Source organism: Podarcis erhardii, assembly GCF_964252035.2.
Source record: "Podarcis erhardii genome assembly, chromosome: 8".
NCBI classification, from domain to species: Eukaryota; Metazoa; Chordata; class Lepidosauria; order Squamata; family Lacertidae; genus Podarcis; species Podarcis erhardii.
In genome coordinates, this window is record NC_138499.1 from 2,386,500 (window position 1) to 2,413,142 (window position 26,643).

At 43.6% G+C, this 26,643-nt stretch overlaps 2 protein-coding genes and 1 long non-coding RNA gene across 4 annotated transcripts in view; 2 read left to right on the forward strand and 1 right to left on the reverse strand.

The window, feature by feature from the left end:
* LOC309349095 overlaps positions 1–26,643 on the reverse strand; it is a 224,415-nt gene that overhangs the window by 95,449 nt on the left and 102,323 nt on the right. The gene's annotated exons all lie outside the window — the stretch shown is intronic.
* SNRNP48 (small nuclear ribonucleoprotein U11/U12 subunit 48) lies at positions 1,033–16,167 on the forward strand. Its single transcript, XM_081874613.1, has 10 exons — positions 1,033–1,304; positions 2,670–2,817; positions 5,324–5,437; positions 6,643–6,703; positions 7,457–7,522; positions 9,117–9,305; positions 11,157–11,278; positions 11,775–11,887; positions 13,613–13,777; positions 15,910–16,167. Exons 2-10 carry the CDS (start codon positions 2,674–2,676, stop codon positions 15,947–15,949), a joined length of 1,014 nt encoding a protein of 337 aa, XP_081730739.1. The 5' UTR covers positions 1,033–1,304; positions 2,670–2,673; the 3' UTR covers positions 15,950–16,167.
* Positions 21,608–26,643, forward strand: part of LOC309348669 (transketolase-like protein 2) — a 35,925-nt gene continuing 30,889 nt past the window's right edge. The window contains exons 1-2 of one of the 2 annotated variants that reach the window (XM_081874274.1): positions 21,608–21,730; positions 25,971–26,157. In XM_081874274.1, coding sequence (XP_081730400.1) covers positions 26,048–26,157 — 110 coding nt within the window. In that variant the 5' untranslated portion in view covers positions 21,608–21,730; positions 25,971–26,047. Of the gene's footprint in view, positions 21,731–25,150; positions 25,279–25,970; positions 26,158–26,643 lie in introns of those variants that run through there. The other variant, XM_081874273.1, reaches the window with a different exon arrangement.

Consider the following 26,643-nt stretch of genomic DNA (forward strand, 5'->3'; position numbering starts at 1 on the left):
TGATGCAAATATATACTCACACTAAATTATATATATATAATTTGATTTGTATGCCGCCTTACCATATTTAAAACAATGGTCAAGGCGGCTTACAACATTACAATTATGATTTACATAATTACCAACATAACAAAAGTCACAAACAATAAATAAAAAACATCAAAAGGTACACAGCCAAATGGAAAACAATTTCCACATGTCATAAAATCTAAAAAGACATTAATCTCAATAACAATTGAAAATGACATAGATGACAGGCTAAGCAGTTGGCTCCTTATCTCTCTCGCCCTGACCTAGCCACTGTGAGCCACGCGACGGTCACCTCCAGACTGGATTATTGTAACTCGCTCTACGTGGGGCTACCCTTGAGACTGACCCAGAAACTCCAGCGGGTGCAGAATGCCGCGGCGAGACTCCTTATGGGGTCTTCGCTGCGAGATCACATTCACCCAGTGCTATACCAGCTGCACTGGCTCCCGGTGGAGTACAGGATCAGGTTTAAGGTGCTGGTTTTAACCTTTAAAGCCCTATACGGCCTAGGACCCACGTATCTATGGGACTGCCTCTCTTGGTCTGCCCCGCGGAGGACCTTAAGGTCCACAAATGACAACATTTTGGAGGTCTCAGGTCACAAGTTGGCTAGATTGGTCTCAACTAGGGCCAGGGCCTTTTCAGCACTGGCCCCAACTTGGTGGAACGCTCTGTCACAAGAGACCAGGGCCCTGCGGGACTTGACATCTTTCCGCAAGGCCTGCAAGACAGAGCTGTTCCACCCGGCCTTTGGTCAGGGCGCAGCCTGACCCCCCTCCTCTGGCAATGTGCACAGAATTTTGCTTATTGGTTGCCATCAATTTGATTTTAATTAATTTTTATAATGAAATGCTTTTAGAATCGTTGGATTATTTTGGTTGTTGTTAGCCGCCCTGAGCCCAGCTTCGGCTGGGGAGGGCGGGATATAAATAAAAATTATTTATTTATTATTATTTATAAAAAAATGAATTTTAAAAAGGAGCCCTCTCTGTCGAGCAGCAGCAGCAGCAGCAGCAGCAATCCTTTATGTATATTACATTTGAAACAGAGATATATTTGTAATAAAAGCACCACGGCCCCAGCACCAGCGCCCGGTCCCAACTGCAGCCGCACAGCTGAATCACCAGCCATGTCAACTCCTGGCTGCAGATCCTACTTCCGCCCGGCCAGGAAGTCCCGCCCTCGGACATCCGGGCGACCCGCCTCTCCCGCCGAACTCTATGGTCAGTCAGCCCAGCCCGTTTCCGGTTCCTGCCAGGCAGAGGAGCCTCCAGGTGGGTCAGGAATCAGAGGCCGGTAGGGCTGGAAAGGGACCCCCAAAGGTCCTCTAGTCCAGCCCCCTGCAATGCAGGGACCCCAGCTAAAGCCTCCATGGCGGGGGGCCACCCAAGCTCTGCCCAAAAGCCCCCAAGGAAGGAGAGTCCACCGCCTAAATAATAATAATAATAATAATAATAATAATAATAATAATTTTTTATTTATACCTCGCCCTTCCCAGCCAAGGCCGGGCTCAGAGCGGCTTACAAGCAATAATAAAAACAAGATGAATGATTAAAAACTTAAAAACAAAAATAAATAGAAATAGAAAATATAACATAATTTCATGCCACTGCCAAGTAGCTCTTAGCAGCAAAAAGTTCTTCCTGGGCTGGAAGCTCCTTCCTTGTGACTTGAAGTCTTGGGTTCGAGTCCTGAGCTCCAGAGCAGGAGAACATAAGCTTGCTCCCTCTGCAATGTCACAGCCCTTGAGATATTTGAAAGTGGCTCTCTATTATTATTATTATTATTATTATTATTATTATTATTATTATTATTATTATTGACACATTCCAGCCAAGCAATTCTGCCCTCTTAACGACAGTCTCTGTTCAGGAACCATCTAATAATAATAATAATAATAATAATAATAATAATAATAATTTATTATTTATACCCCGCCCATCTGGCTGGGATCCTCAGCCACTCTGGGCAGCTTCCAACAAAATATTAAAATATAATTGTCTGTTAAACATTAAAAGCTTCCCTAAACTCTTCTAATGCAGAAAGATTGGAAATTTCTAAATCTAATATAAGCAACGGTGTGGACTTTTTTTCACCCGTAGCTGTTTTTTATTAGATTTTGTGTTTGTGTGTTTGTATTTTTTTTTTTTTTGTATTTGTGGGGTTGTTTTTTTTAAAAAAAATGTAACGTTTTATTTTTTTAGTTTATGATTTTCAATTTTATACCTTTCAATAATCTTACAGTCATTTTAACATTTCGAAACTTACTTCCCCCTCTTTCTACGGTTCTTTAATTAAATCCCCCCCCCCTGCATATTCCAAATTAACTTAATTTACTCCTTTGTTCATCTACTTTAAATATATACCCTTCTAAAACTGCAGAGTTTGTAACGTGTTTTAAATTGTTTGCAACCCGTCCTGGGACCTTGCATGAAGAGTGGGTGGGAATCGTAATTATTGCTGTTATTATTTGAATTTAACAGTCGGTCAGATGTCCACTCTCCCGCCTTTCGCTGTGCTGTTGACACCCATGGAAGCCAATAGTCCTTCCGATATTTTGGGCCTAAACCGTTTTTGCTCTTTGCTCTATTCGCTCAACTCCATTGAATGATAAAAATGGGACCTTTTTTTTTTGCCAGGAGCATGGATGGCATTGCGTCATCACAAAGTCACCTGAGTTTGGAGCAAGTTGAGCCAGGGTTGCCCCTACGGAGCATGGCTGCTGGCACAGAGAATCCTGAGGAGAAGAAGATGCTTCTTCCCTTCGCTGTGTGGCTTGGAAACCCGGTAAGATTACAACAGAGTGGAAGGTCATGCGCCTGTTCATTATCCCTTTCTCAGTAGGGATCTATGCTTCCAGGTGCCATAAGAAAGCTGCAGAGATAGCGCAGGATAGTGCGCACCCTGGAAATGATCTCTTTCAGCTTCTGCCTTCTGGAAGAAGATAAAGGCTAGGACTAGCCGCCTGAGAAACAGTTTCTACCCAAATGCGATTTTGGTTTTAAACACAGTGTAAGGTAGTCTCTGGCGGAGTATATTGTATTTAATTATGGGGTATCAGAGTTTTTAGGGACGCGGGTGGTGCTGTGGGTTAAACCACAGAGCCTACGACTTGCCGATCAGAAGGTCGGCGGTTCGAATCCCCGTGACGGGGTGAGCTCCCGTTGCTCGGTCCCTGCTCCTGCTAACCTAGCAGTTTGAAAGCACGTCAAAGTACAAGTAGATAAATAGGTACCGCTCTGGCAGGTAGGCAAACGGCGTTTCCATGCGCTGCTCTGGTTCGCCAGAAGCGGCTTAGTCCTGCTGGCCACATGACCTGGAAGCTGTAGCTGGCTCCCTCGGCCAGTAAAGCGAGATGAGCGCCGCAACCCCAGAGTCGGCCACAACTGGACCTAATGGTCAGGGGTCCCTTTACCTTTTTAAGGTAGTCTCTATGGGAGTATATTGTATTTAATTATGGGGTATCAGAGTTTTTAGGGGACTAACCAGGTTGGGATAGCTGGGATAGCAGGCTTGTTGCTTTTTGAATGTCTGATGTAGATTTTTCAATTTCGTTGTTCTGTATGGGATAATGACAATAAAGATTATCGTATCGTATCGTATTGGATGGGGAACCTGCTGCCCTCCAAAGACTGTTGGACTCCAAAACCCATCACCCCAGTCAGTGGTCATGGATGATAGGTTATACCGGGGTCAGCATGGGCCAGATCACTCCTGTGGCGATCCTCCGTGGGCTGGACCAGCACAGCGCAATGCTGGAAATCGCGTTTGCATGTCCGCGGCACCGGAAATTGCTTCTGCGCATGCCCAGATGCCGGAAATCACGCCTGCGCAGAAGCAAATTTCGGTGTCTGGTCATTCGCAGAAGCAATTTTCGGTGCCGTGGACGTGCAGATGCATTTTTCGGCATCTGGGCATGCGCAGAAGCGATTTCCAGAGCCGTGGAAGAGAGTCCCTGCTCTGCGCTGCGCCAGTTTAGTGCAGCGCATGGGGACTCTCTGAGCAGGTGGCTCGGTTTGGGGTTGGCTCATGGGCCAGTTAATTGACCCTCATGGGCTACATCCGGCCCATGGGCCTTAGGTTGCTGACCTCTGGATTATGCAGTCCAGCAGACACATGGAGAGTTCATCATCAGGACCGGATTTAGGTTTGATGAGGGCCTAAGCTCCTGAAGGTAATGGGGCCCTTTCTATGTCCAGCTGTCCTTTGCCAACAACAAATTGTTGCTGTTTTTTGTGTTGAATATATGCTATATGGTAATTTGTGGACCTAATAGGTATCTAAAGCCATTTGCACATAACAAATTATGTATTTTATCAAAGTAATTGTTGAACTGAAATACAATTAAGAAGTATACTAATAGTGAAATACAATTTAGAAGAAGTATATTAATAGTGAAATAATTATTAAACTCTAACTTAAAATGATTTTTTAAATTCATAACAAACTTAATAACGCAAACAAAAGTTCCTTTAGAAACACACTTTCCAAAGACTCATAATGTAGTCTCTAGAAACTTGCTATGACATGAAATAATAAAAAGAAATAAACTTAAGGTTACACCTGTATGACTTCCCTCCACCTCAATTCGACTTACTTTATATATTAGAATCTTATTGTCATTGCGTCCCTTACATATTATTCATTCCAATCCAAAACTGATTTTTTCAATTGTATCTTAAAATCAACTTTGCATACTTAGTCTATGCATACCAACATATTATCCCTGGAACAGTGTTTTTTCATATAGTCCTCAAAACACTGTCATTCCAACCTGAGTTTCAGATTTGTCTGGTGTCTTATGGCTGTCGTTAATTTAGCCAGGTTTATGAATTCACATATGTTGTTTATCCACTCTTCTTTTGTGGCGATACTGTCTCCATTCCAAATTCTAGCAAATACTAATCTGGCTGCTGCTGTGGCATATAAAAATAACTTTTTTTTATCTTGTGGGATGTCCTTTCCTAAAATCCCTAGCAAATATGCTTCTGGCTTCTTTTCAATGGATAATTTAAACTTCTTTTTTGACTCACCGCAGACTCATCCCCAGAATTTTTTTTTTTTTGTTTTCTCACAGCTGCAGATCTGAGGGTTTTAATTTTACCAGAGGCTCTTGGGTTGCTATCTTGAAGCTAATTGGTGACATTAAATTGTCTGATAGTTTTAATATTGAGAGAAGAGATAGCCAGGGAAATGTTTTTTGAATTCCTGTTCCACTATGAAATTTGTCCGCTTTCCTGAAGGAGTCTTGCCACTCTGTTTCACGCATAAAATGTTTTGTTTCCCCCTGCAGTGTGAGCGAGTTTCTTGCCCATATGATCCTAACCACCAAATGCCCAAATCTTCCCTGGAGAAGCATATGGTGTCCTGTAGGCTGAGAAAACTGGATTATTCCAAAGAGGAGGAGGTAATACTCTTTGCTAGTCTCCTTTCTGTGGGGATTCTTCATATTCTGGAATGGGAGGGAAACGCCTTAGTTTTTCTCGAAAACAATAGTCGCTTCCTATTTTTCAAACTTCTGAAGTTGGCACCCAGGGTGTGTTCTTCAGAATAGGATGAAAGAAAACCGAGTTTTTAAAAACTCACATGAGATGATGATTAAAATTCAAGCTCAGTTTGGAACTAAATCTGAATGTTATACAAACTCTGCCTTTATTTTGGTCTCGTTTCTTGAGGAACCTGCTTTCTTCAAACATTGAACTGAAGGTCGCTTTGCAAAGCAGAGGAAGAAAAACGCATGGGGGGAAATGTGCAACTTAGGTTCAGCATAATAAATGGCATAGTTTAAGTAATGTGTTAGTATTTATTAATGCACTAATGTTTCTACTAGAGCCAAGAACTTTCAAATCAGCACAAGCATTCGGATTTAGGAGGTGATTTTGCATTGTGTCGACTGGGTTTGATTCATTGACAATAATTTCTGATCGAATCCCACAGGCCTCTCCACCTCTGCCATTTGCTTTCTCTACGCCTGACAGGCACGTATAAGCATTCCAAAACACAGGCCAGTTGCTTCATCAGGCATCCTCAGTACATAAAGATGATAGGTAGCTTTGATGTAGTTTAATCTTTAGATAGATCTTTAGGGCCAGGAAGAGAGTTCACAAGGAGATGGCAAATACTGCCATCCTGTTTATTCCTGTCTATGACCTCCGGGATTTTGCTGAATGCATTCCTCCTTTTATTCCTATTTTATTTACTCTGGACTACTATGCATGCTCAAGTAGGAAATAGTTTCTTTGTAGTTTTAACTTTAACTTTGTCCCACGTGGGTTTTTTTTTAAATGCTCAGAGGAAATCTGATTGGTTCTTACAAACACTGTGTAAAAAGTTCTTTTGTGAATAAAACGACCTGGGCCGAGGGGTGAAGAGGAATTATTATTATACACACTCCTCCCAGAGTTTTGCTGGTCAAGCCTCCTGTGTATTCTGTTAATCAGAGTCCAATCCTTCCTTGCTTTGGGAACGCTACATACAAATGAGGAGGACTGGATTAGACACATTGGGGAGAGTGTTGAGTTCTGTTCCACTTCTGTAGCTGAGAGAATATCCACTGGTGACAATCATTGATTACTGAACGGCTTCATCTTTTTTTTGCCTTTTGTCTTGCAGGCTGAAATGTACGATTCTGCTTTTTTCTTAGAGAAAGCAAAGATCCCTCGCGTGCAGATGGGTGAGTGCGAATGTGGCAGTGAATATAAAGTAAAATATTGCACAGCCGACATGGTTCTTATTGTATGTTAGCAGAATAATCAAGCTCTGGGCCAGTGTGTCAGTGCAGCTGTGGACTGAATAAGGGCCAATAAAATGAGTTTGAATCCTCAGAAATTGAGGGTCTGTGAGTAGGTGGTCTCTGTGCTTGAAAGATAGGCCTATTTCCTTGTTTTGAATAGGTTGTGCTCCCCCCGAAAGGGCAGGTGGTCTCCTGGATACATCTGTGTCCTTAGAAGCCCAAATGACCTCTGTGGCTAGGAGTCACATTTATAAAAACTACTATTTTTATAAATAAGACAAATAGCTTATCTGAAATTTGGGTGCTATGTTGTTCACTGATTTCGTGATCATTTAGTCCAAGGAGCCTAGAAAAATAAAAATAAAAATAAAAATTATTATTCACACCCCGCCCATCTGGCTGGGTTTCCCCAGCCACTCTGGGCGGCTTCCAACAAAGATTAAAAATACATTAAAATGTATATTAAATATTAAAGAATATTAAAGATATCCATAGGGAAACAGGTCTAGAAAATCTTTTTTTATATGCCGCATAATTAAAATTTCTGATCTCTGAATGTGAATGGCTTTTAAAACCATGTCAGGTGCTCTTTAATGTATATTGGGTATTGCAGATTGAATCGTCTGTCTTTAGACTTCCAAGTGTCCTAAATATGGTTAGCATTCTTATATGTCCTCCTTTATTTTGCTGCAGACAAGAATCTGCAATTTGACATCATTAAACAAGCCATTGCTAAAGAGAGTGGAAGTTATGGTTCAGGTAAGTAGGGATTCTGAAGTGACAATCATTCTTGGTTCCTGTTGAGTCTTGTCTGCTTTGTATGCAGGAGAATGTTATTATACAGCGATTTCTGGCTTTCCCATTTTATCTCCGTTTCTTGGAATGCCCTGAAAACGCTTATATTCTTGAGGCTCAGTCATTCCTTATATAAGCCTTCCCTTTTGGCTGACATGCAGCCTGATCTATGGAAGCGAGCCAGACTCTGAACCACCCAGCATCATTAGTTCTGCTAAATGTGCATACATTGTGTCAGGGAACTGACATCAGAGCGAAAAGCGGAGGCAGGACTCCAGAGCGATGCCGGAGAGGGAACCAGTCGGGGGGAAGGAATTCAGCGTGACACCAATAGAGAGGAGAGGGAGATGGAGGAATCGGTGTCAGGGCTCCGAGACCCTTCAAGCGAAACTAGCGGAGAGAGTGCTGGCACGCCCTTGCCGTCCCCTTACTTGCGCAGACGCGTTCCGCGCAGGGAACATAGGCGGAGACTTGGGGTCAAACAGCTTTTATGCTGGAAGAGATTCAAGAAACGCCCACTGACGGATTCTGCAAGTGACTAACAGGTCACGGAGGACGAGCTCTAACCCTAAACATGGTTGAGCAAACGATCTAACTTAAGTGGAGGCAATTTACGCACGAGTAACCCACCCATAACCATTACACATTGGTACCTTGGTTCTCAAACACCTTGGTTCCCAAACGTCAAAAACCTGGAGGTGTTCCGGTTTTCAAACGTTTTACAGAAGCCGAACGTCCAATGCGGCTGTCGGCTATTATTTCTGGGCGCCTGCCCCAATCTGAAGCTGTGCTTCGTTTTTAACATTTCGGAAGTCAAACGGACTTCTGGAACGGATTAGGTTTGGCGCTTTCATTTTCGCTCTTTATTTTGCGTTTTTGTTTTCGGAGCTTTTTTGGTTGATTTGATTTTGTGACTGTGTGGAACCCAGTTCAGCTATAGATTGATTGATTGTGTGACTGTGGAAATGGATAAAAGCCCCCCCATCCAAACAATGACTCTCATCAGAGCAAGTAAGTAAGAAAATTAATTTTAATTTTAATCATCTACAGTACTGTCTTATTTTATAGTACAGTACATTGATTCTTTTTTTAAAAAAGTAATATTTATTCCAGTTTTAAAAATTACAAAAAAACCACTAGATTAAGCAAGAAAAAAAACAAGATCATGTATACAGACAAGCAAAAAAACCCCCAGAAAAATACAAACAATTAAAAAAAAGAGAAAAGGAAAGGAAAAAAAAAACAAATCAAACCTTCCCATAAATTATTTTCCATTTGCTTATCTCCTTGACCTCCTCACACCTCCCTTTTTTGTATTCTAGTTCAATTAGATATTTCAGCAAATCCTTTCCATCTTTGTTTTTATCCCAGTAATTTATCTTGACATACTGCAATTTTGCACTCTCTTCTTTCACCAATTAACTATCCATTTTTACTTAATCCTTTATATAATTTCTGCTAAAACCACATATACGGTACATTGATTCTTGTGTCACGAGTTCCGTGTGTTCTTCCCAGCCCTCCGCTTCAGATCATGTGTCTGTTTTGAATGCTCCAGGTGCCTATTCCTTCCTACCTGTTGAAGTCCCACAGAACCACAAGCGCTACGTCTGCGACCTGACCCAAGCCGACCGCCTGGCCATTTACGATTATGTCCTCGCGGAAACGAAGAAGCAGAGGTCGAGATCCCAGCTGGCCGAAAACGACAGCGATCTCTTCGTAGACCTGGCAGCAAAAGTCAACCAAGGTCAGAGGGAAACCGTTACAGCTGTACTCCATGTGACATTTGAAAGTCACAAAATGTGTGGTCGGATTTGGTATGCTTTTGCTCAGGCAGCCCCCTGCTTGAATTAGATCTCTCCGCCTACAGTCGAGTCGTTTACCTTATCTCGGTCTTTTTGAAGTTGTATTTTCTTCCATTTCCCCCAGTGATATTTGTAGAAATAACGGAGACGACAGGAGGTTGGATGCAGGTGAGCTGTGCAGAAGCACGCTGGCAAGCATGCTCCAGGCAAGCTGCCAGCTAGCTCTGCAGAGGCTCCTTTTATTGTTGTTGTTGTTGTTGTTGTTTAGTCGTGTCCGCCTCTTCGTGACCCCATGGACCAGAGCACACCAGGCACTCCTGTCTTCCACTGCCTCCCGCAGTTTGGTCAAACTCATGCTGGTAGCTTCGAGAACACTGTCCCACCATCTCGTCCTCTGTCGTCCCCTTCTCCTTGTGCCCTCCATCTTCCCCAACATCAGGGTCTTTTCCAGGGAGTCTTCTCTTCTCATGAGGTGGCCAAAGTCTTGGAGCCTCAGCTTCAGGATCTGTCCTTCCAGTGAGCACTCAGGGCTGGTTTCCTTCAGAATGGAGAGGTTTGATCTTCTTGCAGTCCACGGGACTCTCAAGAGTCTCCTCCAGCACCATAATTCAAAAGCAAAATTCAATTCTTTGGCGATCAGCCTTCTTTTATGGTCCAGCTCTCACTTCCATACATCACTACTGGGAAAACCATAGCTTTAACTATACGGACCTTTGTTGGCAAGGTGATGTCTCTGCTTTTTAGGATGCTGTCTAGGTTTGCCATCGCCTTTCTCCCAAGGAGCAGGCGTCTTTTAATTTCATGACGGCTGTCACCATCTGCAGTGATCGTGGAGCCCAAGAAAGTAAAATCTCTCACTGCCTCCCTTTCTTCCCCTTCTATTTGCCAGGAGGTGATGGGCCCAGTGGCCATGATCTTAGTTTTTTTGATGTTGAGCTTCAGACCATATTTTGTGCTCTCCTCTTTCACCCTCCTTAAAAGGTTCTTTAATTCCTCCTCACTTTCTGTCATCAAGGTTGTGTCATCTGCATATCTGAGGTTGTTGATATTTCTTCCGGCGATCTTAATTCCGGCTAGGGATTCATCCAGCCTTTTATTAGCAGAAGTCAAAAATTGGAAACAGTAGTGAAACCACCCTGAACTTAACGTATTTCCATCTAAGCACATTTCCAGCATTAGCAAATACACGTGTCAGCAGGTGTTTCCCTCAGATGTTCCCCCCGATACTTGATTACGTCTGCGTCCCCCGTCATGCTCCAGCCAAGCGATATGGCTAACAAAAAAATTGTGAAAGGACACTAATAAGAAAAGAGAAGAAGATAGTAAATTGAAGGAGTTAATTTTATTAGAAAGAGGATTTTGGAAAACTGTTACAAGGTGATACAATGAAATTCAGTTAGGGGGGATTTGAGGACGTCGGACAACAATGAAAGTTAAGATGGGTTCTAGAAGTGTTTTTATTTTTCATTTTATTTTCTTTTAGTATTGTAATGTGTTTTCTTGTGTGTATTATATGTTATATTTGTCATAAATGTGGAAAATCAATAAAAAAAAATTTTTGAAAAAAAAATTATGAGAGGACAAAAGGTCAGGGGGAAAACCCTGTTTTCTAGCCAAGGGGGCAAAAGGTCAGGGAAAGCAGTTGCAACGCTCCTTGACATATTGTTGCACGTCTGGTGCGAGGTTTGCCTTCGCAAAGCGGAGCGTTACCTCCACAGATATTGTACACCATCTGTGAATTAAAGCTGATGTTTCTAATGAAATGAAATAACCTCTTCTTCTTTTGACTTCAGATGACGGTCAGAAAGGTCCAAAATCCCACCTTGAAATTCTCGCAGAGATGCGGGATTATAAAAGACGACGCCAGTCCTACAGAGCGAAGAATGTCCACATTACCAAGAAATCCTACACAGAGGTGAGTTCCGGGGAGCTGGGGAGACGGTGGGTATCCTTGCAGGAATCAAAACACTTTTCAGTTGCCACAAAAGTTCCAAGTTACAGGGAACCAAGCAGAGGGCCTTCTCGGTAGTGGCACCCGCCCTGTGGAACGCCCTCCCACCAGATGTCAAAGAGAACAACAACTACCAGACTTTTAGAAGACATCTGAAGGCAGCCCTGTTTAGGGAAGCTTTTAAAGTTTAATAGGTTATTGTATTTTAATATTTAGTTAGAAGCCGCCCAGAGTGGCTGGGGAAGCTCAGCCAGATGGGCGGGGTATAAATAATAAATTATTATTTATTAAACTCAAGTGGTTTATGATTTCTAGTATACCCAATGTTTTAGGCTGAGCTGCCTTACAAATGTGCATTTTAAAGAAGCGTCCGGTCACCTTAATGTTTGGCAAGCTCTCCTGCCCAGCTGAGATTTCACCGTTTGCCTGATTTCCACTCCTGTCTGTGGTCCCTGCCCAGGTGATCAGGGATGTGATTGGCGTTCACATGGAAGAGCTTGCCGCTCACTGGCAGGAGCAGAGCAGGAACACAGAATCTTGCGAAGACGAAAACTCCTCTAAGTCTGCAGGGAGGTAAGAACTGTCGCTACAAAACACTCGCGGGGACCCTGGTATCTTGTGAACTGATGCAAATGGTCTTAGGGTTGCAGCTTTGCCAGGTCAACTCTGGAATACAGAATTGTACGAGCTGGAAGGGAGTCAAATTACAAGGAAGGAGATTCCGATTAACCTGAAAAAGAACTTTCTGACAGTAAGAGGTGTTTGACCCCATCAGTGTCAGGAGCTCAGCCTACACTCGAGTAGGACCCTGGCAGAGACACATTCCCGACTGGCATGTTCACTCCCTCCCGGTCAATCGTTTGGGAGCTTCAAAAGCTTTCTTCTGCCTGAACATCACAGCGACCGATGCCAACAGACATCGGCACACTTAGGGATCCGCAGAGCTGCATAACAGACCTCAGCAACTCAGCATTTTGGCTAATCTCAAGCTACCAGCATGAGTTTGACCAAACTGCGGGAGGCAGTGGAAGACAGGAGGGCCTGGCGTGCTCTGGTCCAGGGGGTCACGAAGAGTCGGACACGACTAAACAACAATATCTTTATTTACATATAATCACACATGGAGCACTGCAACATGGCTCCCTCTCTCTCTAGCATCAGACAGCAAAGAGGAAAAGAACAAAGGACAATAGTCCCACTTCATGGAACACAGTAACACAAACATCCTGTCTCCGTCACTTCCCACTTTGTGGAGTCAAAACATATACCGTCATGTGATAGACAGAAATCTCATGACTGCAACCACGGAGCAGGAATTCTAACACTCAGAAGTTGGAACACTTTCCCTCAGAGCTTTTTAAACAGAGGTTGGGTGGCCATCCCTCAGGAATACTTTAGCTGTAATTTCTGCATTGCTGGGGGTTGCGCAAGATCAGGGGTCGGCAAGGTTTTTGTGGGCCGGACTGCGCACACACACGCATGCGCAAACACTATTTCCGGCATGGAGGAGGCCTGCGCAACTTCCCATTGTCTGCAGGAGCTTCCTGCAGCCAAAGGGAAGCTGGTCAGCGTCGCAGAAGGCGGTCCCTGCTCTGCTCCGCCCCAGTTTAGCGCAGCACACGGGAGCCAACCCACCCAGCGAGCGGCGGGGGTCCAGGGGCCGGTTAAACGACCCCCATGGGCTGCTTGTGGCCCATGGGCCTTAGGTTGCTGACCCCTGCGCAAGGTGATCCTCAGTGTCCCTGCCAACTCTACAATTCTGTGATTCTATCTCTAGGAGTTCGGGGACCTTTAGGAGTCTTCCAGAAACCAGCTGTGCTGCCCCTTCTTTGTGCACTAATGCCCCACCATTTCATGAAGCCCTTAGCTGATTTCTCCCCCATTTCTCCTTAAATGCTAAATTCTCTAGGGCTGCCTTGTACAATCTTATTTACAACTTTCCTCTCTTCCACAGCGAGTGGCAAACACAAGATTGTGCAGCAAAAATGTTCTCCTCTTCCCACTAAATCCCCCATTGTGATGTGAGGGATATACCATGTTGGTGATAATAGTTTGGGGCTCATATGTTGTGCTAGGGGGAAAATCTCTCTCCTGTTGTAAGGAGGTGTTTTGCAATTTTTCAGAGGAAGACAAGGCTGCAGTATTTTGCAGACGTGATTGTTAACCAAGTCAGCATCTTTTCCATATTATTAATTACTGACTTGCTGACCATACAAAAACAGACATAGCCGTTTATTTCCCCTAAATTAAATGATCTGTACTCTAATAAAGCAATTATGCACCCGCGCTCTTTATTAGAAAAGAAGAGCGAAGGTCTACCTCGGCTGACTCAAGACAGTCTAGTGGAAGTTCAAAGGATGCTGATTCTTCCCGCCATAAGAGGAATTCCAGCCGAAGTCCGGGCAAACGGAAAAGGAGTCGGGGAAGAGAAAGAGGCAAGGAGTCCCGAAGGAAAAAAGCGAGGCGAGTACTGCCCTTGGTCTCTTGACTTCCAGTGATTGGCACCGTATTCATCAAACATCATATCAAGGTTCAGCTGAACGTGCCACAGAGTGGCTTGCAAATACGGTTGGGAAACACTGGTTTAGAGGTCCCAGGCCCTAAGAAAGTCAGACTATCCTCCACCAGGGCCTTCTCAGTGATGGCTCCGACCTGGTGGAATGCTCTGTCCCAGGAGACCAGGGCCATGCAGGATTTAACCTCCTGCCGTCGGGCCTGTAAGACAGAGCTATTCCGCCTGGCCTTTAATTTGACTTCAGCCTGATCTTTTATTTCCCTTCTCTTCCCTCCCCCTCCCCTTTTATGAAGATCACCCGCTCTGAGACCCCACAGCTAATTCTCCCCTGGTCTCCTCACTGGCCCAAGTAGGACGAATTCAACCAGCTAGCCCTGGGGATTATCTAATTGATTTCTGAACTTTGAATTTTATTGTTATTCATGTTTTTACATTGCATTTTATGCTGCTTTTATAATTAAGTGTTTTAAATTTGTTGTTAGCCGCCCTGAGCCTGGTTTTTGAACCGGGAAGGGCAGGGTATAAATAAAAAAATATTATTATTATTGTTATTATCTCACATGAGGGTTTGGTTCCTGGGATCCACACGTAAATGCAAAAACTCATGAAGCCAAGAACCCCTGGATCTGGCCCCCCAATCCTTGCAAGGTAGAGATCTGCTTACCCAATTTCAGGGAAGGAGATGCAAGGCTTCTGGGATGCTATTAGAGCTCTTGCACCGTCTTCCCTAAGCTGGGTAAGTTTGCAATTGCAGGGAGAATAAATAAATGGAGAGTGGATTTTCTCCAGTCTTCCTTCCTTCATTCCACCCACACAAAGCTGAGATTGCATATGTCAAATAAGCATAAAATGCGAGTTACCTGTCACACCGTCTATTGCTTAAGCACTGCTTAAATCCCAAATTCAGACCTAACCCAACAGTTTCGCCCGACAGTTGGTGTTTTGTTCGTTCAGATACTCTTTATTTTACCCCTCCTAGACTTGTCTGTAACATCTGCACAGCTCTTCAAGGGCTAAGGCACATGTTATGCACTTTATTGCACTATCCTAAATACGTGCAAGGGACGCGGGTGGCGCTGTGGGTTAAACCACAGAGCCTAGGACTTGCCGATCAGAAGGTCGGCGGTTTGAATCCCCGCGATGGGGTGAGCTCCCATTGCTCAGTCCCTGCTCCTGCCAACCTAGCAGTTCAAAAGCACGTCAAAGTGCAAGTAGATAAATAGGTACCGCTCCGGTGGGAAGGTAAATGGCGTTTCCGTGCGCTGCTCTGGTTCGCCAGAAGCGGCTTAGTCATTCTGGCCACATGACCCGGAAGCTGTACACCGGCTCCCTCGGCCAGTAAAGCAAGATGAGCACCGCAACCCCGGAGTCGGCCACGACTGGACCTAATGGTCAAGGGTCCCCTTACCTTTACCTTTCAAATACATGTACCTAGCTCGTGTGTATCTCTCAAAATTTCGTACACCATGCTCCAGCCGTAAGTTGTTGTTAATGTATTTATTACCTGACCTTCATCCCAAGGTTCCAGGGCAGGTTGCAACAATAAAAACATTAAATAATTAATATTTATATTAATAAAAACAATAAAAACATTAAAAATAATTCAAACCAAGTTTGCCCTACTAGAGAAAAATACCATATTCTCTCTAAGGTGCAAACAGCAATTTGTGTAGGAATTGAGAGCGATTTTCTAAATGGCATAGGTGTCAAAGAGTTTAAAACTTACCTCCATGCAGCCGAAAGCAAGTTCAAATTCCTGCAGTTGCAATTGGGTTAAAATGGATTTTCTGTGTGATATGTAGCTTGGCCTAAGAATAGCCAAAAAGGGAATAACCATACCTAAAATATCTTACTAACAGAATATTTACAGTTGTTGGGTGGAGTTTGTGTGATGCAAGAGTAACAAGGAATGGAAGTGGAGGCAGTGCTGTGTATCTCAGCTTCATCTCAATGGGGATGAGGATAGAAAGGTTGAGCCACAGTCTTCATGGAAAATAAGGGTAGATTTCTGAGGGGTTTGGGTCGCTTTGTATCGGGAGTGCTAAAGACTTACATAATGATGTTTTTCGTTTTCTTTCAGACATGAAGGCAAGCATCGCAGTCACAAAAGGAAAAAATGAAACCCGTGTAGTAAAAGTCTGTCGGCAATGCCAATTATAGAAGTCAAGCTGTGCTCTGTCAATTGCTTCATCCATTAATAAATGCTGTGCAAAAATTCCCTTTTCCAGTTTAGCTTCCTTTACTGAGGAGTAAGATGCAAAGGTCACTGTTTGGTCAGACAGAATGGTTTTTATTTTATTTTTATTTCTTTTATTAAAGATTTTCTTGATTTACAAAAGTGTGTGCAGTGTCTCTCTCGTATTCCCCCCCCCCCATGTAACATTTTTACAAATCAGTTTCATTTGTTGAAACATTAGGAAAAAAAGGGGGGAAGAGGTGGAGGGAGGGAAAGATGAGTGGGGTCGGGTGGCGATGTTTCTATTTTACTTCATATATGTGGGGGTTTGTGTCAGCGTTGATTGTGCAGGTTCTCTGCTGTTCACTTGTGTTCCTTTGGTGGTGAGAGAGGTTGGGGTTGGCCGAGGGTGCGGCTGCTCATTTGTGGTTGGCTGGGGTGGTCTTTGTTTTTGTGTGTGAGTGGGATGGGTGGGTGTTTTGGATCAGGTTAGCCATACTGATTTGTATGCTGTTACAGATAGGTAGCCGTGTTGGTCTGCCATAGTCAAAACAAAATAAAAAAATTCCTTCCAGTAGCACCTTAAAGACCAACTAAGTTAGTTCTTGGTATGAGCTTTCGTGTGCATGCACACTTCTTCAGATACACTGAAACAGAAGTCACCAGACCCTTCTATATAGTGAGAAGGTGGGGAGGGGGTATTACTCAGAAGGGTGGTGGGATTGGGTGATTGGCAGATAGCTGTGATGAGCCTGTTGACTCTTAACGACTGCTCATGGTATTTCTGGCTGCTGAAAGTAGGTGGGTTATGAGTTCTTTGTGGTGTAAGTGGGCATAATTGTCTTGGAAGATGTTTAGTAGGGCCAATTCTGGGGTGATTTCTAATACTTGCTTGGTTATTTTACTTATTTCACGTATGGTTGTAGACAGAATGGTGTTAATAGTAGAAGTTAGCACCAACACCTGCAATTCCTTTTATTGTTCTGCAGATATAAAATGTAGTGGCAAAGGTCATGAGCTAAAGGCGACACATAACTCATTGAGTCAGCTTCTAGAGATCGATGAAAATGGTGTGATTGGTGCTCTCAAATTAGCTAGTAAACTCACTTCAAACTGAAATACAGTCGTAACTTGGTTTTTGAACAGCTTAGTTCTTGAATCGTTTAGCTCCCGAACTCCGCAAACCCGGAAGTGACTGTTCCAGTTTGTGAACTATTTTTGGAAGCCAAATATCAGATGGGGCTTCCGCAGCTTCTGATTGGCTGCAGGAGCTTCATGCAGCCAAATCAGAAGCCGCGTTTTGGTTTTTGAACATTTTGGAAGTCGAACGGACTTCCGGAACGGATTCCACTCGACTTCTAAGGTACAACTGTAGTGTTAATTAGGGAATCATAGAGTTGGAAAGGCCATTGAGGGCCATCTAGTGATGCAGGAATCTCAGTTAATAATACACGACAGATGGCTATCCAACTTCTTAGAAATCTCCAAGGATGGAGAGTCCTAAGGGAGTCCGTTCCACTGTTCTTACCCTCAGCTCTTGCCCTCAGAAAGTTCTTCCTGTCAAGTCAGAATCTCATTTCTTGTAACCTGAATCCATCGGTTCAATATCATGCATGTTTCAGAGAGACATCTTGCCTTGTGCTGTTTGCCTGTGATAGCTGGCATGAGTTAAGGCACATTACTCTGTGGAAGTGGGATGCAGGTGGGGCTGTGGTCTAAACCACTGAGGCTCTTGGGCTTGCCAATCAGAAGGTCAGCGGTTTGAATACGTGTAATGAGGGTGAGCTCCTGTTGCTCTGTCCCAGCTTTTGCCAACCTAGCAGTTCAAAAGCACACCAGCGCGAGTCGATAAATAGGTAGGTATTTAGGTAGTAGGAAGGTAAACGGTGTTTCCGTGTGCTGCTCTGGTTTCTGTCATGGTGTCCCGTTGTGCCAGAAGCGGTTTAGTCCTGCTGGCCACATGACCTGGAAAGCTGTCTGTGGACAAATTGCCAGCTCCCTTGGCCTGAGAGCGAAATGAATGCCACAACCCCATAGTCGCCTTTGACTGGACGTAACCATTCAGGGATCCTTTACCTTTTTTACTTTACTCTGTGGAAGTACATGTGTAAAAATTAACACTGTGGGTCTGTATCTAATATCAGGTGATGGTACAATGAGTTCCCAAAAACAGGAGCTCAACATGTGTTACATTGCCCCAATAAATGAGTTTTCCTTGCTTTTGCTGCTGCGGATCGCTGTTCTAAAATTATGCAGGTCTTCAGCTTTATATAAGCTCTTCTAAGCGTTCTCAAAGGGAGGCATCTACACCTCTACTTTAATTCCTGCTTGTATAGTTGGGCATTTATTTATTCTATAAAATAATAAGAGTACATTTTTAATTTTTTAAAAAAATCATTTTTTTCTTTTTTTTATTATTATTTTAAAAAATATTTATTTATACAACAAGAAAAAACAAGAAAACACACACACACACACACACAAAAAACACAAGTACCAAATTACACACAAATTACAAAAATAACCATAGACGCATAATTTTCTTGACAAACAATAAAACATCTATTGGTCTTAACATTAAAGACCCAACTTCCCGTCTATTCCATATTTCAAGTTCAAATTACTTATTGCCAATACACATTTTTTTCATAATTAAACTTATTCTCAATAAATCTAATTTCTTCTCTCTACCTAGCAACTATTACTGAAGTTCCTCGAATGCTGCAACAGAATTTAAACTACTATATTTATTTTTCAGATATTCTTTGAAAACCTCCCATTTAGAAACAAATTCCTGTTTGGATTTATTCTTTATTTTTTCTGATAAACCATCTAATTCGGCATATTCTGTCAGCTTTTGGATCCAATCTTGTATAGAGGGGATTTCATTACTCTTCCATTTTGCTGCGATCAAAACTCTTGCTGCCGCCGTCGCATATAAAAAGATACCCTTCCTCTTTTGTGGAATATCCAAATCTGTTATTCCCAGGAGGTAGGCCTCTGGTTTTTTATTGAATGAGATCTTTAGCATTTTTTTGCAGTTCTGCATGTATACTCTCCCAGAATACCTGTATTTTCCTACATGTCCACCACATATGGTAGAATGTTCCTGAGTCTCCGCATCTCCAACAATTGCTTGACACATTTTTATACATTTTTGAGAGTTTCCATGGTGTTAGATACCATCGATGTTGCATTTTTTGAAAGTTCTCTCTAATCGTGTAACAATTTGTGAATTTCCAATTGATCTTCCATAAATTTTCCCATTGGGCCATGGTTACTGAATGGCCAAAATCCTGAGACCACCTCACCATTGCCACTGTTACCTCCTCCTCCTTGACTGTCCGGTCAAGGAGGAGTCGGTAAGTTTTGGAAAGAGTTTTTCTTTTAGAATTTACAAGATCAGATTCAAATCGGGAAGTTTCTACTGAGAACCCCTTTTGTTTGTCAGATTTAAATTTTTCAAATAACTGATGGTATTGGAACCAGTCTGAAATGTGTTCCCAATAAATGAGTTTTCCTTGCTTTTGCTGCTGCAGATCCCTGTTCTAAAATTATGCAGGTCTTCAGCTTTATATAAGCTCTTCTAAGCGTTCTCAAAGGGAGGCATCTACACCTCTACTTTAATTCCTGCTTGTATAGTTGGGCATTTATTTATTCTCTAAAATAATAAGAGTACATTTTTTATTTTTTCAAAAAATCAAATGTACAAATCAGGTTTCAAACTGTTACAGGAAAAATCCGAGGGCTCCCTTGGACAAAACAAAGACACCAACCAGGATAACTTGGAGCAAAACAGCAGCCTGTAGGCTTGGCCTTTATTGAACTGTTGCAACAGGGTATTCCCCTCATGTGCAGGAGAGAGGAAAGACCCAGAAGAATAGTGTGCAAGGTCTTATAAAAACTTTTGAAATTCCCCTCCTCCAGGTCTAGCCCACCCCCAGAAACATCATGCATACATTACAGAAAGGAGGGGCTGAGGGAGGAGTTGGTGGTAACCTGAGTGTCCTGTCACCTGGCTGGTTCCCCCTTTCCCCCTTCCCCTGAGTCACTTCCAGGAACTTCCAGGAGACAAAGGGGAGTTTGCAGTTTCCTGCCCCCTGAGGGAAGATCTGATCAGTGTCCTTTGTTTCAGACCATGTTGAATCCACTCCCATATGCAAATTCTTTGTGATCTTGATTGTCATCTGTCTGGGATCATCAGGGTTGGCATGGGCAGGGCTCCTGTGTATGTGCTGAGACAGTGAAGGGATTATGGCTGACCAGGACTAAGTCACCCCCCTTTGTTAGTTCTTGTCATATGGAGTAAAATAAAAATGGAACAGTGCAAATCCAATGTATGGTTGATTTTCTATGGATTTATAACAGAAATGTGGCGTGTGTGTGTGTGTGTGTGAAGTTTATACAAACAGAATGATTGGGGGGGGGGGTTCCTGCTACAAAACAAAGTGAGTTGTTCCAAAAAGAAAAGTGAATCATCTTTCTGTAAACCTGTTGTCGTACTGTAATAAACGGAAATCTTCCCTTATTCCCTTATGGGGGACACAAGAGCCCTTTGCAGGTTCTCCATCAGTCGGGGAAAACAACAGAGGCCAAGCAGAGAATATTGAGAAGCAAAGCAGCTAGGAAGCCTGGTCTTTGTTGAACTGTTGCAACAGGGTGCTCCCCTCACACACAGAAAAGGAGGAGGACCCAGAACAAAGGTGTGCCTGCCCTTTTATAGAAATTTTAAATTCCCTGCCCTGGACTCCAAGACCACCCCCAGAAACATACATACATCACAGAAGGAGTGTAGCTCAAGACCACCCTCCAGATACATCATATTTACATCTCAGAAAAGGTGGTCTACAGCAGAAATCTGAGTGCGTTGTTTATCTCCTGTCTGGCAGGTTACCTGTTAATGCTTACTTGATTGGATACCCTGGGGAGCCTGGCCAGTCTTTTGTAATGATAAATACTTAGTTCCTGAGCCAGGTCACAGGCTCACCCTATTCAAACACAGACATACCCTTAAGACAGGATTAGTGAAGGAAAAGACAATGGGGAGGCTCCTCCATTGGACCTTGCAGAGAAAACACCTGGTCAGCCTGGGAGTCAAAATGGCTCCATGGCTGCTCTGCTGTGCAGCTTCAGAATGTGGCCTATATATCTATGTATGTGTTTGCTTGGTACATTTATGAACCTTTATTATATACATAAGACCTTAATTTATTTATTTCAGTACATAGCACTGTTCATTGCTTATACACTATTATTGCTGTTGTTGTTATTTATTAAATTTGGATGGTGCCGTTCCCTGCAGGTCTTAAGGGCAGTTGGCAGGAGAAAATCACAACATGAAAACATGAAATAGACAATGAAATAAATATAATAATAGGCAATAAAAACAAAAACAATATGATTATATCATCTAGCCTACACTGTACAGATGAGTGGCGGCTGTTGAAATTCAGACTCAAGAAGGGCATTAAATTTTATGAAATAAAATGAATGAATGAATGAATCTATGTACTGCTATTTCCTGGGAGATCTGGTGCCCGCTTCCGCCCTGTGGGCAAGAGGGGAGGAAATGGCTTCAAAAGCAGCCCGGAAGTCCCGCCTCCGGCTTGGGAAACGGCCCGTCTGCGCCTTTGAACTCGGTGGTAAGCAGCCCGCCCCGCTTCCTGCGCCTGCGCCACTCGCCTCCTGGGTTGGAGAAACGTGCTTGGAGGGCAGCTGCGTCCAGGTGATCTTTTTCTCTCTTTTTTGCAAAAAATAAAAATGGGGATTTAATCCCAGATGATGGAGCAAAGTTGCTGGAGGGGGCAGAGCTGGGAGGGGGGGCAGCCTCGGGCATTGCAGATCTGGTGCATTGCAAATAATAATAATAATAATAATTAATAATAATTTATTTATACCCCGCCCTCCCCAGCCAAGACCAGGCTCAGGGCGGCTAAGACCAAGTATAATAACCATGGATCAAAATGCAACTTAAAGGTGTGTGAAAGAAAGTAATAGAAGTGGAAAGAAATTGCAATTGAGTAGATTGGAAGTCTAGCACAAAGGTGGGGTGGGGGGGGGTGGATGGTGATGGGAAAAGGAATCATCTGTGGGATTGAGTGTAGGTATGTTTGAACATTTTTAAGGGTTGACTGAAATGTATGCTTGTATATTCGCAATATGTGTGTATTAATGCTGAATTATTTTAATAATAAAAGCTTTTCACAATTAAAACAACAACTTAAAACCAGATTAAAACACAACATTCAAATGCAGCTTCATTTCAGTAGAAACTCAAATCAAAAACTTTTGTAGATGAAAATGTCAAATCTTCACCAAGGCCAAGTATCCAGATGGGTCCTACGTGGGCCAGAAAAAAGCCAGGTCACTTGCAAGGTCACACACCCCACCAGTTAGGATAAAGTTTAAAATGTGGCTGCGAAGGTACCCCTTTAAAAGAAAAATATATGAGGGTTGTTTTTTTTTTTGCTAAGGTAGACTGCGCCCGAGGCAGGAAGCCTGGGGAGGCAAGATGGGCACCTCCATTGCAAGCAGCACAGTGGATCTGTTTTGCAAAACAGATCGTGGCCTCATCTTTCAAATGCAACAAAAGATGACCAGGCTCTTCCTGGAACTGTTAAAAGAAAAGGCGATGGCCTAAAATGCCCCTTTTCCCCATCAGCACGCCCCCACCTCCCAGTGACTCAACAAGAAGTTTCTTTTTTTTAATATATATAAATTTTTATTAGTTTTTTTAACATACCGTTTTCAACAGTAATTAAACATACTTTTACATCCTATACAATTCTTTTGACTTCCACCAATCCTGTCTGAAAATTCTCCCATCTAATCTCTCAGTATACATTTCTTACTTTCCCTATTACATCTCATAACTGATATCTCTATTCTTTTTCTACTTTGTAATGTTGCATATATTTCTCCTTGCAAAACTTCTTGTAGTGACTCAACAAGAAGGTTCAGTGGCTTGAAGCTCCCTCCAAAAAAGCCCCAAAGCTAATTTCTTAACCCTCCCTGCCCCAATAAAGCAGAATAAAGACACCTTCTCTACACCCCAAGGCCTTTTCTCATAGATTTAGGACAAACTTTTTCCTGCCTAGCACTTAAAAAAAAAAGTAGCTATCAGGAAGACAAGTTTTTTTTTGGTGTGTTTTAATATTTTGTTGGAATCACCCAGATGGCTGGGGAAACACAGTCAGATGGGTGGCTAATAATAATAATTATAATAATAATAATGGTTTTCCAGCTCTGCTTTTATTGTATTTTTTTGGCCACAAAAACTGCTTCTCCCCGGCTCAGTTTTCCCCAAGGGAGTTGCTTGCAGATCCTATCACTTGCTAATGTTGCAAGCGGAGATCAGGGCCAAATTCTGGTCCGGTTTGTGCAAGGAGATTAATGGGCCGGTGGCAACTTTTTGCAATAGCTATTCTAGTTTCACCTCCACCCTGGAGGTAGGAGGTTCCATCATCGCCCACTGGGTGTCTTTCACAAGCCTTGGGGCCAAAGGTAGGTTGTAAACCAAAATCTGCCCTTTTTCCTTTATGGGGTACCCAAGAGCCCATATAGAGTCCTTACATACCAGGTTCCAATGTTGGCTGGGCAGACAAGAATGAATGAATATTTATGTCAGCCATCAGCCATAGCAATAAAACAACAGGGCAATATACAAAGAATAGAAATAAAAGTCAATTGTATAAAAAACATTTTGGAGTTTGGAATCAACAGTCAAATGGTGGATCTTCTTCTGATTGCCCCAGCTAAGAACCTTGCAACTGTAATAAATGAAAATCTGCCCTTATTCCCTTATGGGGGGCACAAGAGCCCTTATAGAGTCCTTTCTCCATCGGTAGGAGAAAATAACAGAGGCCAACCAGAGAATATCGAGAAGCAAAGCAGCTAGTAAGCCTGATCTTTATTGATCTGTTGCAATAGGGTGCTTCCCTCACACGCAGGAGAGGAGGTGGAACCCAGAACAATAGCACACAAGGCCTTATATAGACATTTTAAATGCCCTGCCCTGGAGCTCCAGACCCACCCCTCCATATATCATACATACATCACAGAAGGGGTGTAACCTAAGACTACCCCCCAGATACATCATACCTACATCTCAGAAAAGGCGGTCTACAGCAGAAATCTGAGTGCTTTGTTTACCTCCTATCTGGAAGGTTACCTGTGTAATGGTCACTTGATTGGATACCCTGGGGAGCCTGGCCAGTCTTTTGTAAAGATAAATACTTAGTTTCTGAGCCAGGTCACAGGCTCACCCTATTCATACACAGACCCTTAAGACAGGATTTGTGAAGGAAAAGACAATGGGGAGGCTTTTCCGTTTTCCTTTGACCTTGCAGAGAAAACATTTGCTCAGTTTGAGAATTGCTGTAAACAAAAATCTGCCCTTTTCCCTTATGGGGGACACAAGAGCCCGGATAGAGTCCTTACATAGGTTCCCTATTGGTAGGAGAAAATAACAGAGGCCAACCAGAGAATATTGAGAAGCAAAGCAGCTAGTAAGCCTGATCTTTATTGATCTGTTGCAACAGGGTGCTCCCCTCACATGCAGGAAAGGAGGAATCCAGAACAATGGTGCGCAAGGCCTTATAAAGACTGTTAAAATTGCCACCCTGTAGCTCAAGACCAAATGGGACATGGGTGGCGCTGTGGGTTAAACCACAGAGCCTAGGGGTTGCCAATCAGAAGGTTGGCGGTTCGAATCCCCGCAACGGGGTGAGCTCCTGTTGCTTGGTCCCTGCTCCTGCCAACCTAGCAGTTTGAAAGCATGTCAAAGTGCAAGTAGATAAATAGGTACCGCTCCAGCGGGAAGGTAAATGGCATTTCCGTGCGCTGCTCTGGTTTGCCAGCAGCGGCTTAGTCATGCTGGCCACATGACCCGGAAGCTGTATGCCGGCTCCCTCGGCCAATAAAGTGAGATGAACGCCCCAACCCCAGAGTCGGCCACGACTGGACCTAACGGTCAGGGGTCCCTTTAGATGAAGACCACCCCCAGAAACATCATGCATACATCACAGAAGGGGTGTAACCTAAGACCCCCCCCCACCAGATACATGATACCTACATCACAGAAAAGGCTGTCTAAAACAAAAATTTGAATGTTGTTTTTCCTGTTTGCCGGGTTATCTGCTTACCTTTCCTGATAGTCTGTCACCCATTAAAATCCTGATTACTCAATTCCTGAGACAATGGGAAGGCTCCCTGACCCCCTCCCTCCTTGCAGGGAAAACATTTGGTCAGTTTGGGAATCAAAAATGGTTTCAGGTCAGTCTTCCTGTGCTGATCTATGTACATGTTTGGCTGGTAGACTTATGAACATTGAACATATATCTAAGACGCGGGTGGCGCTGTGGGTTAAACCACAGAGCCTAGGACTTGCTGATAGGAAGGCCGGCGGTTCGAATCCCCGCGATGGACGGAGTCCCTGCTCCTGCCCACCTAGCAGTTCGAAAGCACGTCAAAGTGCAAGTACCGCTCCGGCGGCAAGGTAAACGGCGTTTCCGTGCGCTGCTCTGGTTCGGCAGAAGCGGCTTAGTCATGCTGGCCACATGACCTGGAAGCTGTACGCCGGTTCCCTCGGCCAATAAAGCGAGATAAGCGCCGCAATCCCAGAGTCAGCCACGACTGGACCTAATGGTCAGGGGTCCCTTTACCTTTACATATGCCTGCTCAAGTAGGAAATAGTTTCTTTACCTTTAATATATCTAAGGCCTTAAAATTCCTATCACAAGGGCAGGAGTGGGTGTGTGTGGGGAGGGTGGGTCAGAGATCATGAGTCTGGCTCCAGAATGCAAACAGGCCAGGATCACGTGCTCGGCTGCAGCCGACTGCTCTCCACGCCTGAAGACAGTGCTGGCCTTGTGCAATTCACCCGTCTCCTGCCAATTGTGGGATGATCTGATCTCTGCCTATCTCGCACGCCTCTTGTTTGCTTCCAATCTTGCTTCCTCCTGCAGGCAGAAAACCGGGACACAAGGACACGAGAGTGAAGGAGGCCATCTCTGTAGCGCCTGGATTTGGGGAGGGCATCAGCATGGCCAGCAGCTACCCTAAGCCGGAGGAGAAGACCTTGCAGACCCTTCGAGATGCTGCCAATCGCCTTCGGATTCACTCCATCCGTGCCACCTGCGCCTCAAACTCTGGGTAATGCACTGGCACCCTGTAATTTTTCTAATTGTGGGAGATTTGGGGAGGTATCGAGGGCAGAAGCAATCAGAAGGGTCTGCTAGATCAGGCTAGAGACCAGCAGTTCGAACCCCTGGGGTGCAAGGAAGAGGACTTTCCATCACTTCCCTCCCAGACATTTCCCCTTAGCTCCTATGGGTCTCCTCTGGAGGAGGGAAGGGGGAGCCATCTGTGAGCTACCTAGCCTGTAAGAGAGGACCTCTCCCCACTCGTAGCTGGAATTGCATATTTGGGCAGCTTTGAACAATTCGGGGCAATTAAAATGTTAAAGGCCATCACTTCCCTCCCATGCTTCATAAACTATAAAAGAATATTAAAACAATAAAAGAATATTAAAAACCATGACTTGCATATGCATGGTAACTACAATAAACTCGAAATAATCATGAACTATACATGTAAACTATAATGTCAAAATAATGCGAAATAAAACCGAAGGTACAT

What these genes read in the sequence shown, in the direction of transcription:
- SNRNP48 (XM_081874613.1), top strand. Translation starts at nt 2,674, where the DNA reads ATGGATGGCATTGCGTCATCACAAAGTCACCTGAGTTTGGAGCAAGTT. An exon ending in ATTATTCCAAAGAGGAGGAG is followed by an intron (nt 5,438 to 6,642) that starts GTAATACTCTTT and finishes TTTGTCTTGCAG; the next exon opens with GCTGAAATGTACGATTCTGC. An exon ending in GGCAGCAAAAGTCAACCAAG is followed by an intron (nt 9,306 to 11,156) that starts GTCAGAGGGAAA and finishes TTTTGACTTCAG; the next exon opens with ATGACGGTCAGAAAGGTCCA.